We start from the raw sequence: 12,154 nt of genomic DNA, 5'->3' as shown, positions 1-12,154 counted from the left end.
CTTACACATATCTTTGGTGAGCTTTTAAGCTTTCACATTCCAGTAGCGGCACCCCAAAAAGTCAATCTAGGGAAACCTCTTGTGCAGCATTCAATTTGATTCAAGGGGCTGCCACTGGAACAGGAAACCAGCAAAAGCCCTCTCCATGTGTGTCTCCTCATATCCTAGCAAAATAGGAGAGATCTTCTAGTGAGTGAAGCCACTGGAAGTCAAATTTTCATATAGGCAGAGACTTTATCCCCATCTAACTAACAGCAATTGAGTTTGGGAATCACCAACCTCCTCTGGACCATGGATAGGAAAATAAATAGAACAGTTGGAAGAAGGAGACAGTAAAGAAATGGACAGAAATGTTTCCCTGTTTCCTATAGTCCAGGGATCTCAAGCAATGGCCCTCCAACTGTTGTTGGACTACAGCTCCCAGCATCCCCAGGCACAATGGTCAGTAACCAAGGTTAATGGGATCTGTAGGCCAAGATCTGCAGGAGGGCCATGGTTGTAGTCCCACAGGCCTGTTCCTATGTACAATTATAATTATGTGCTTGAATGTGATTGGCTGTTGGATACCTCTGCCTCTCTCAAGAAGATTCATCTGCAGAACAGGCTTCCACAAAATAGGATCTTCAAAGCTGAACATGACCGGTTCATCAAGGACCTGGTGGGCCACCATTGGTGACTCCACTGATGATGATAATGATGATGATGATGATGATGATGATGATGATGATGATGATGATGAATTTGATTTCTATACTGCCCTTCCAAAAATGGCTCAGGGCGGTTTACACAGAGAAATAATAAATAAATAAATAAGATGGCTCCCTGTCCCCAAAGGGCTCACATTCTAAAAAGAAACACAAGATAGACACCAGCCACAGTCACTGGAGGTACTGTGCTGGGGGTGGATAGGGCCAGTTACTCTCCCCCTGCTAAATAAAGAGAATCACCACGTTAAAAGGTGCCTCTTTGCCCAGTTAGCAAGGGAATTATGGTCTAGACTCGTGAACTTATCTAAACTCTCCATCACTCCCAAACAAGTATACTCAACACTTCTATTCCTGCATCCATAATATCCTCCCTCCCACCTGTGAAATTTCATACATAATCTACTAATTGTGGCCAAAGTTACCTTTAGATCTTTGTGGAAATGAGACTCCAGAGTTCCTGCCTTGATAACCTTGGGTTTGATTAGCCGTCTGCACTCAACAATGCTTTCTAATTCTTTCCGTAAAACTAATCACAAAGTGAAAAGGAAGGAAATGAGGCATTTCACCTAGCACAGTTCTTAACTTCATTTGTTTGATTGATGTTAAGCACTGATACATCTCACAAAAATAAGAAACAAAAAGACACACATTCTATTCGCAATGGAATTTTTTTTCTTTTTCTTTTTGGTAAAGCACATTCATACAATCAGATTTGCCATTGAAAATATCAAATGACAGCTGGGATATTTGAAGTTTTGAACATGTGTTGGTCCTCCTTTTGATATTCTCTTTAGCACATGAAGAGAGCAGGCATCAAATGGAAAAAGGTTAGCCATGGTGAGTTTATCATAATATGAATACATTGTTTGCATGCTATAGCAGAGGAACTTACTGGACACCAGAGGTGTTCTTACCGCTGGGCCTTGGGACCCCGGTCTGTGGCCTCCAAGGTCCAGGGGGGGCTCCAAAGGCCCAGGAGGGCCTCCTACCACCACCCCACCCAGCGCCTGCCCCACCACTGCCCCGCAGCGCCGAACCGCAGCACCAAAAACTTCAATAATTCTAGCACCATGTGCACAGCTGGGGATGTGGGGTGTGTGGGGTGAGCTGAGCAGGCCTCCCCCCACACCCATGGTGGTGGTGGTAGTGGGTAGAGTGGGAATGGCCACTGGGCCTGACCATTCGGCCCAGCGGCCCTTGAAAACTGAGAGGCACTCCAGTTGAGCACGCCTGCGTGGTTGGAATAGAGTGTTGCAAGCTCCTGCTCCACCTGCCGCCGCCACCATGGGGGTGAGGGAGGCCTGCTCAGCTCACCACACACACCCCACACCCCGGCCACGCACATGGTGGCTAGAATTCTTGAAGTTTTCAGTGCTGCGGTTTGGCACCACAAGGTAGTGGTGACATGCTACTGGGGAGGCCCTCCATGGGAGGCCTTCGAAAAATGCAGGTTCCCTTCTTTTAAAAAAAACTCATGGGGGTGGGGCTTCAAAGCCCTTCAGGTCTGGGCACCAAAATTACCAAGGTGCGCCCTGCTGGTCACATGCTGAATTACTGGTCCTACATCTGGATTTTCTCCAGCTCAACCCAGGCTGAGTTTTTCTGACTGACTGACATCTTTGGTTACTTGGCCATGTCCCCAAAGACTGGGGGGGTTGCGGTCATAGTCCCTTTATATAAAAGTGGCAACAAGGTCAATCTGGTCAACTATTGCCCAATTAGTTTCCTGAGTATAGTCAGCAAATTGTATGCGAGACGCCTCCACTGGAAATTCCAGGCGTGGTTAGAAACAGAAGATTTCTTAGGAAGGGCTTAAGGTGGTTTTAGGGAAGGGCGTTCTACAGTTGATCAGGCGTTGGTGTTGCAACATTTAGTGGCAAAATATTCCAGCACACATTATGTGGCATTTGTGGACTTTAGGTTCATGTTTGATTCCATTTTAAGGCAGATTCTATGGGGGGAAAACTTAAAACAACTGATATAAATAGGTGTCTGCTTCTACTCATTCAAAAGTTATATTCCAACACTTGATTGAGAGTAAGATGTAACCCCTAGGGGTTATTATCGAATGCAATATTTGTGAAGAAGGGAGTCAGACAGGGTTGCATTCTGGCTCCCTCTCTTTTTAATTTTGCTGGCCACTCGCCTTGATAATCCAGATTTTCATGCTCCAACATTGGCAAGTACTCAGGTTCCTTTCCCCCCCTTTTCTTTAAGTAGATGCCGCTGTGGTAATTTCGTGCACACCAATTGGCCTGAAGAGAGCCCTTAGGAGTGTCTCTCAGTATTGTTTGGGAAATCAGCTGGAGATCAATTATCAGAAAAACACAAATTCTATTTTTTACCAAAGGACATCAAGCAATAAATTGGTCAGTCAGGGGTAATATAATTGAACAGGAGTGCACCTTTACATATCTGGGGGTGGTTTTTAGTGTTATGGACTCTTGGAAGCCCCATGACAGCAGCACCATGTAGTCAGCTCAGAGGAGCTCTGCAGCTACTTTAAGATTCTATTATGGTAAAGGTGGAGAATCTGGTGCCAGCTGCACCAAAGCTGTTTGGGGCCAAGCCCTTGGCCCAAATTTTATAAGTCTCACAACTGGGAATGCATATCAAGCATAAGGAGATAGAGATTATTCAAGCTAAATTTTTGAGGGCAATCCTCGGCGTGCCTAGATGCATGTCCAGCGCAAATCTGAGGCTGGAGAAAAGGACTCTAAGAGCTGAGACAAGGGCATGCAGGCTGATAGGCAACTATTGGCTGAAGCTTAACCTGTGGGTTTGGTCCCTCTGGTTCTGGCTGGTACCGGTAACTATAGATCAGGGTGGGAGATGGTACTCAGGGAGAAACCTTTGTCTTATGGACTGTTCCCAGAGTACCTGTTGTCCTTAGGCCTAGCCCAGACTAAGAGGGTACTTGCACAGAGAAGAGATTAGGTAGAATGCCAAAATGATCTCTGCTTCAACTGAGAGTATTATGTAAGTGTTAACCCTTCCACAGCAAAATATCTATTGGCACTTACTTTTTCTAAGTTAAGTAAAGCAAAGCATTCTTTGGCACCAGATATGATGGTGAAGGATTGCCTGAGATCCTTTTATAAAGATTTATGTGCCAGGTTGATCATACCATTGAATAGGCCAGGTAAGGATGAATCCTACTATATACTGCTTCTCCTCTCTGATAATTGTGTAGACACTACCCAAAATGTAGCTAATATTTGCTAGGCAGCCATTAAAACTAGGCAACAGAGGACCTCTGATGAGATTTAATTCAATCTTGTATGTCAGAGGTATCATTGTATTTAATTTGACCGATTGTATTCATTGTATTGTATACTGCTAACAGGGGGTGTTTTGGCTTTTGTGTATCTGATCATTGATCATTAAAGAGCCCCTGGTGGCGCAGTGGTAAAACTGCCGCCCTGTAACCAGAAGGTTACAAGTTCGATCCTGACCAGGGGCTCAAGGTTGACTCAGCCTTCCATCCTTCCGAGGTCAGTAAAATGAGTACCCAGAATGTTGGGGGCAATATGCTAAATCATTGTAAACCGCTTAGAGAGCTCCGGCTATAGAGCGGTATAGAAATGTAAGTGCTATTGCTATTGCTATTGCTAATAATCTTTCTTCTTCTTTGGTTACTTGGCCTGCAAGCCACTGATCAGGGCCACCCAAGTTTAGGCTGTATGGTCTTCCCACCCTATCTGATCCCCTGAACTGTGTACCTCATCCCACTCATGGGCGGTGGGGGGGGGGGTCAGCTTCCAGTGGTGGCTGGTGCTGCTTGGGCGAGGGGGGCAGGTGGGCAAGAACAGGCTGCAGCTGTTGGAGAGGAGAGCTGGTCCTGTGGCAGCAAGCATGACTTGTCCCCATAGCTAAGCAGGGTCTGCCCTGGTTGCATATGAATGGGAGACTAGAAGTGTGAGCACTGTAAGATATTCCCCTTAGGGGATGGAGCCACTCTGGGAAGAGCAGAAGGTTCCAAGTTCCTTCCCTGGCTTCTCCAAGATAGGGCTGAGAGAGATTCCTGCCTGCAACCTTGGAGAAGCCACTGCCATTCTGTGAAGACAATACTGAGCTAGATAAACCAATGGTCTGACTCAGTATATGGCAGTTTCCTATGTTCCTATGTTCCTCTCCCTCCCTCCCTCCCTCCCTCCTTCTCTTCTCTCCCCACTCTGCCTCTCTATCTATGCTCAACCCCCCACCCACCCACCCCACCGCCCACTCACGTTAATTTGAGCTCTTCAGGTCATTCGCTGAGTTGACCATTTCAATCCGCAACGTGACAAATTACTAGCCCATGCAACAGTTAAAGCTGGGATGGGTTAAGAGGATACAGAGAGGCAGGGGGGAGGGGAGAGGGAGAGAGGGGTAGGCACCTGCCCACCCCACCCGCCACCCCATCCAGCCGGCCCCACTGGCACAGTCACCACTGCCTGCCTGATACAGGAGTCACATTACTATACAGGAGCCACATTACTAGGTATCTCTGGATAATTTGTCATCATCACCACCACTTCTTCCCAGTGCTCAGTGGACATCTGCCACAGGATTTTGTCTTCAGTGAAACTCTGAGGGAAATGCATTGATTCAGAAGAAACATCTGAAGAATCTTGAGGGCAGCAAAAAACTAGAATGGTAGTGTGGTTTCCCATAGAGATTCTGTACATCCCTGCTCAATATTAGCACCCTTTTCCCTTCTCTGCACTACACACAAGGTCGCTTTCTCCAGAAGTGCTTGGCTACTAAGCAGGATACCGGACACACTGTGCACCAAACCAGGAGATAGGTGAGCCTTTGGCCAATCAGCAGCATATTTCCTCGATGCCTAACTCAACGTTTTGATTTGAGTTAGCTCTCAAGTCTTTGTTTCACAGCCACACAGTTTCTCCCTGCCTCTTGCACCTCCTCCGAGGTCAACGGGGCACTGGTTTAGGGCAAAATGCAATTGAAATCTCTATTTATCTGAGACATCCTAATACATATACACATTTGATTTGGGAACCTTGTGGACATCACTTAAATATTTCTTCTCAAAGTCCCTTGCTGCAACATGGCAGGTTAAAATATCACCATGGCAACCACTTCCCTCAGTAGTTTGAACCTTAAAGAAAAAAACTTCTCTTTGAAACCTACAAACTCAGTGTGAGGAAATCTGGTTCCAGGTGGCTTCACAATATGTGAAAATTCTTTTGGTGAAATCTGACACTGTATTTACATACCTTCAACTTCAGCACTGAGACCTTTGATGGAAGCTGTAGCAAAACAGAAAGGAAGGCAGGTCAGGGGGAGGGGGAAGAAAGATGATAAGGACATATAGGAACCACATTATATAATGTGGAAATGGGTGCTTTGAGAAAAGTGACTATTTTTAAGAGAAAAGAAATCCTCTTACCACCAGAAACAGCTTTAAATTCTGTCAACTCCTGAGAAAATTTAGCCAAATCAGGCTCGTGTAAGAAGATCTGTTCCACAAGGGCATGCAGCAAGGTGAAGTTCCGTTCCTTACCTCGCAGCAATGATAACTATAAATGGAATACAGCAAGATAATTGACAGACATGGGTTACCTTTATTTATCATTTTTTTAAAGAAATGGGGACAGTGGGAATGCTTCAGGCCCAAGGTAAATTTAATAAGAGAGAGAAAAACTAGAGTGGGAGTAAAATGTTTCACTATCCTATTCAATGTAACAGAATTTAGAGAGGTCACTGTGCAAAGTCCTTTACAACAGACCACTTCAGACATTATATTGTTAACACAATGAATAATCAACTTGTGGAATTCTCTGCCACAAAATGTGGTGACAGCCAACAACCTGGATGGCTTTAAGAGGGGTTTGGATAACTTCCTGGAGGACAGGTCTATCAACAGCTACTAGTCAGAGGGCTATAGGCCACCTCCAGCCTCAGAGGAAGGATGCCTCTGAGTACCAGTTGCAGGGGAGCAATAACAGGAGAGAGGGCATGTCCTCAACTCCTGCTGCAGGCTTCCAGAGGCATCTGGTGGGCCACTGTGTGAAACAGGATGCTGGACTGGATGGGCCTTGGGCCTGATCCAGCAGGGCTGTTCTTACGTTCTTGTATGTGGTATGAGTGTACAGATGTCTGTAGACTCGTATATGTGTTTGTGTGAATGACTGTACCTGTGTTCATTTTAAAAGTGAACCTGGATACAGGCCCTTCAGATGCATGCTACAGTCAGAAGTGTACTCATCATAACATGTGAATGACTGTACCTATGTACAGATCTGTACCTGTGTACACTGGTTGAACAAGTGTGAACATAACATGTGAATGGGCCTAATACCTTTCTGACAACTACCACCTTTCTGTGTCACACCTACAAAGCTGATAACAATTATTATCATTTTACAGAATGGGAACTAAGGTTAAGAAACATTGCTTGGCATAAGACTCCCCTCCCTATTGGGTCCATGGCACCCTTGTCCGTGCACTACAATAGCTGCTGCAGTGCCAGCCCATATTACTCTGCTGCCTGAAGCAGAGCACCAAAATTATGCCCTTCCCTTCCTTCTCTTTTCTGTTATAATCATAATCCATTTTCACACCTCTCCCCTCCCCTCCATTTTCTGTTACAAAAGGAAGAGGGGAAAACAGTGTGGTGCCATTTTGCCTGCCTCTTTCTGCAGGCCAACAGTCAGAGCAGTTTCACTACGGAACCAATTATGCAGTCAGCTGTTAGTCTCTTCCTCCCTGGAGGCCTTCAAGCTGAGGCTGGACAGCAATCTGCTGGGGATACTCCAGCTCTGAACTCCCTGCATCAAGCAGCGGCTTAGCCTACAAGCCCTCTCCCAGCTTGATGGTCTCTTAATTGTTCTTCTCGTGTTAATATTAAAGTCTTCTTGAGGATAATGGATCCTTCTGAAGCCCTTTTCGTTCAATAGATGCCGGGCCTGTATGTGGCCCCAAATGTCAGATTCTAACAAGACAGGGCATGGCAGTGGCACTGTCGGAGATCCAACATGCCCTCTCCTCCTCCTCCTCTTTTATCTTTGACTGGATGGGGGCAGAAGATCAGCTGCCCATGGCTTGATCTTCGCTCTGGAGCGAGCACACACACACACACACACACACACACACACACACACACACACACACACACACACCCCGAGGTGCCTTCCATCATGGCTTCAATCTAAAAGGGACTTCCTACCCCACCCCCACTTTCTTAAGTCAAAACATTCCCTTCTAGGTCCTGTGAGTGGTATGGGTGATTCTGGGATCTTTTTCTGAGGCTGCAGCTTCAGGGAACATATCTGTCAGACTTGACACAGACCTAAAAGACACAGTGAGCTATGTGTTACTGTATTTACCTAAATCCAATACTAGGGTTTTCCCCTACCCCAAGTTCTTTGATGTTAGAAACTGGGGTGTGGTGAGGGGCTGTGTATCTTAAATACAGAGTCCTTTTAGGTAAATATAGGTATAACCTACATTTAACCTTTGGTTTTTAAGGCGGTCATCTTAAATTCAGAGTTGTCTTCTATTCAGGGAAATACAGCATGTATTAGTCTGCCTTATGCCGATTCTGACTATTGATTCATCCAGCATTGTCTACACTGATGGGCAGTAGCTCTTCCCAAGTAGGGAAGAGCCTTCCCTACTTGGGAAGAGCCTACCGAGGGATTGAAGCTGAGACCTAAGCACGTGCTCTTCCAGTGAGCGATAACCCCCAACTCCCCTTTGGGTTACTTGCATGTTAGAAACAATGGGGAAGAATGTCACCACATCTGAATGGGAGAAAAAATATGTGCTCTTGGGAGCAACCCATTGGTCAATTTAACACTGAGAATGTAATTCTCCCGGACAAAGACAAAAGGTTTGCCACCCTGATGTAAAACATTAAAAAAAATTGTCCATGTAAAATAATGCTTTAAGTCTTCTTAGCTGAATCGAGAAATATGTTTTCTGGCACTGGAAAGTTTTGCAGACATTTTTCATTATGATAGATGTGGTATTTCGGCAGTTACAAAGAAGGAAAACATTCAAATTGGGCCTTAGAATTGTCGCTCACATCATAAATCATTCACTCAACATATTGAAATCCCTGGGAAGGAGGAAAAAAGATAACTTCCTCTTCTATTTAGAGATGTGGCAGAATTTGATAATATCCTTAAAGGTTCAAGGCTGCCTAGAGAATATGTACTCAGGAACAGATGCAGACAGTCAGTGAATCTGAGCAGGAGGAGGAGGAGGAGACAACTGTTCTTATTTCCAACATGTTTTCCCACAGGCAAATAATAAGTTCTGCAAGGGGGCACTGAAAATGCAATCGATAAGTCAGTTAAGGACGATTTTTTAGGAATGGGCCCTGGGACAAGAAGTAGAGATGGACCCCTGGGCCCACTCAAGCCCTGTGCCAAAGGTATTGCTCCCCCCACATTTTTGCCCCAGAAGAACTGTAAGGAGGGCATGGTGCAGAGCAATGCCTTCTCAGCACAGTATTTCTCTCGCTCCTAAGCAAATAATATCACACACTACCCATGCAGGCAGACACTTTCACACACACACACACACACACACACACACACACACACACACACACACACAGACACACACACACACACATTTCCCTGGCACAGAAACATTTTTTTCAACCTATATACTTTGGCTTGAAGCCATGATGAATCCTCCCATTAGGATCCAGCAGCATGTCAGTAAGTCAGGAGGAAGACAGCAAAGACTGAACTGTGGCCCACTCAGCCCCCACCCCCACCCCACCCCACCCCTCAGCGGCCCAAGGAACATTTGTCCCCTCCTTGTTCAATTACAGCTATGGCCCTGTATGTGGTACAGCCCTCCCAGGGTTATATAACCTGTGAAGACTCCCCTTCTAGGCAGATCAGATTTCTCCCTAACACTCTAGAGTTCCATGCACACGTACTTTTGATGTGGGTATTCAGATAGGTATAGGAGAGCCAGTGTGGCTGTGTGGATACTGGCTTATCTACTGCACAGAGAGCACCCTGTCTAACCTGCAAGTGAGCTTGCTGCTTCCAAGTCCCTTTAACCCCCACCAGCGTGACTTGCTAAGGTGGGAAGGCTCCATTGCTACTAAGGAGTGTGTCTTCACACTCCCACGGCTACCGCATTAGTAGAACAGTGAGAGTGCGAGGACGTACTGAATAGTAGCAGAAGAGTCTCCTCACCTTCACAAGCCACCTCTGCAGGGTTTAAAGGGGCCCCCAAGTTCCTTTGGTTGCTCCAACCGTTACTTGATGCTTAGACAGGCAGCTTGCTGGGCAATATATAAGCCACCGCCTGGGACTCCGACTGGGTCATGACTCCACTGAGTCATGATGCACACTAGGTCTGGATGATGCACAAGGTCTGCATGATGCTCTGGGTCATGATGCACACTTGGTGGCCTTGGTTCACAATCTCTACCCCACTTCACAGAATGGTTATAATGATAAGAAAGGAGGTAGCTATCTATGCTGTCTTAGAGTTCCTTGGATTAAGGGCAGGATGGATCAACCAATCAACCCACCAACCCCCCCCCTCCCAAATAAACAAATAAACAAAGAACCCCTGAAGAGGGACTTTTTAAAGGAATGGCTCTTTTTTAGTTAGCAGGGGAAGAGCAACTCTCCATATTTATCCCAGCATAGCAGCCCTATGATGCTGGTGCTGATGCTGATGCTGGTGTCTCCCTTGTGTCTGTTTGGATTGGGAGCCCTTTGGGACAGAGAACCACTTTCTCATTCCTTTTGCTATGTAAGCCACAAAACTAACTCTCTCTCTCCCTCCCTCCCTCTCTCTCTCTTTTGCAGAAATGTGTACCTATTCCAACAATTCCTAATAACATACAGTTTCGAGCTGTGTTTCAAAGTACAATTCCCAGGAGGACCGTACCATATGCTACTTTTAAACATTTGAATCTGCTCTTAACGCATAAGCAAATAAAAATGCTCTGTTTGGAAGGGAGAAATACCCGCGTGATCCAACCCCTGCCACAGAGCTGGATGATCCACTCGCCATCCTTCTTCACGGTTCAGGCACAAACACATGGGGGCTGCCCATGGTCACATTGTGTCAGTTTGGCAAGGGAAGCAATGCTCTTTAAGGGAGATGCCATGTGGCATGGAGCTCTGGGCAACATGTCGCTGCATGTACTGCACACCACTCTTGTATTTGTTCTAGTTCTCTGTGTGTGCATCTGGTAAAGGGACAGAGGGACAATGTTTACAGTTGGGATCTCTACTGTTGTGCTCTGCACATGGGCCGCTAGCGGGGGACACTGAGGAGAGCTGCCACACTCACTCATTTGCTTCCACTGCAGCACCTGCCTGCCTGCCCGCCCACTACTAGCCTCCGCTGACCTCTACTCACTGCCACCATCACAGCCTGCTTTCTTCCTTTTGTCAGCCACGATGCAACCTAAAGTTGTCACTGCCCAGTGGCTTGTTATCCCTGCAATGGGCTTGTGCTGGGGTGGTGACATAATTATAACAATGTATAACAAAGGAGAGCAAGCAGGCCACAATGGCAGTGCTGAGCAGGGGCTGTGGTCAGCAGAGGCCAGCAGCAGGCAGGCAGTGGGATGGGCTGCAGCAGTGGTGGTGGTGGCGGCGGCAGTGGCAGCTACCCCAAAAATTTAGACAATGCTGCCAGCATTGCTGTGCCACTGGTTGAGATGATGAAGACAACATCGAGAGTTGTCTTCATCAAACCATGAACATGGTTTTGCTCTTGAGAGTCATGCTTCCTTGATGTGCTTATTCACACTTGAAGCAAGGCAAGTGGGCACAGTCTCCAAGAGACCCATGCATTAAAACCTTTCTGAATGTGTAAAGCAAGCAGATCATGGAGCATTCTTGAGCACTATGGTGTTCTCGTTTCATACATGTAGGGAGATTCTGCCGTGAGCACCTTCAAAGAAGACTATCACCCGCATGAAGACCTGAGATATCCCAAATGTACTCTGCTCCTTGGGTTTTTCTAAAATGTATTGAAAAGATGTTAAGGTTGCCTTCAAAAGATCTATCAGGATGACTCACAATCAAGAAGAAACATAGGATAAAAATGCAAGCAAACCACCCAATAAAATAAAATGGCAGAAAAATCAGCAGCACTAAAAATTCAGACAGAAATCTTGAGCATTTCCAAACAAGAGGGTTAGTTGCGGAAGGATTGGTGGGTTTGTGCACTTTATTTAATCCAGGGAGTGTGGGCTCTATATACACTCCAACTGTGCCCTTGCTGCTGTGCAATCTGGGTCAGCCCTAGCCCCTTCCCTCTTGGCCCGTTTTTTTTGTTTTTTTTAGAGTTTTTTGCTCGATCTCTTAGCAGTGGCAGGAAGGCAGGGGCAGTGGGATAGCCATAGGCAGCAGCAGCCTTGGAAGGAGTGGGAAGGAAGAGGGGAGAGAGAGATAACATGTTAGGAGCCCAGGGAGTGCCATGCCAGGGCAGGAGAAGGGGGAAGA

The 12,154-nt window shown here is 46.3% G+C and overlaps 1 protein-coding gene across 7 annotated transcripts in view; it reads right to left on the bottom strand.

Annotated features, from left to right (window-relative positions):
- Positions 1-12,154, bottom strand: part of LOC128324941 (uncharacterized) — a 223,484-nt gene that overhangs the window by 28,841 nt on the left and 182,489 nt on the right. For all 7 annotated transcript variants that reach the window (XM_053250167.1, XM_053250166.1, XM_053250164.1 and 4 more), the window contains 3 exons: positions 6,103-6,232; positions 5,930-5,962; positions 1,130-1,233 (listed from right to left, as the gene is read on the bottom strand). In XM_053250167.1, coding sequence (XP_053106142.1) covers positions 1,130-1,233; positions 5,930-5,962; positions 6,103-6,232 — 267 coding nt within the window. The remainder of the gene's footprint in view (positions 1-1,129; positions 1,234-5,929; positions 5,963-6,102; positions 6,233-12,154) is intronic.

The sequence above is a fragment of the Hemicordylus capensis genome, chromosome 4, assembly GCF_027244095.1.
Source record: "Hemicordylus capensis ecotype Gifberg chromosome 4, rHemCap1.1.pri, whole genome shotgun sequence".
Classification (NCBI taxonomy): domain Eukaryota; kingdom Metazoa; phylum Chordata; class Lepidosauria; order Squamata; family Cordylidae; genus Hemicordylus; species Hemicordylus capensis.
This window is presented reverse-complemented; position numbering and strand designations above follow the sequence as displayed.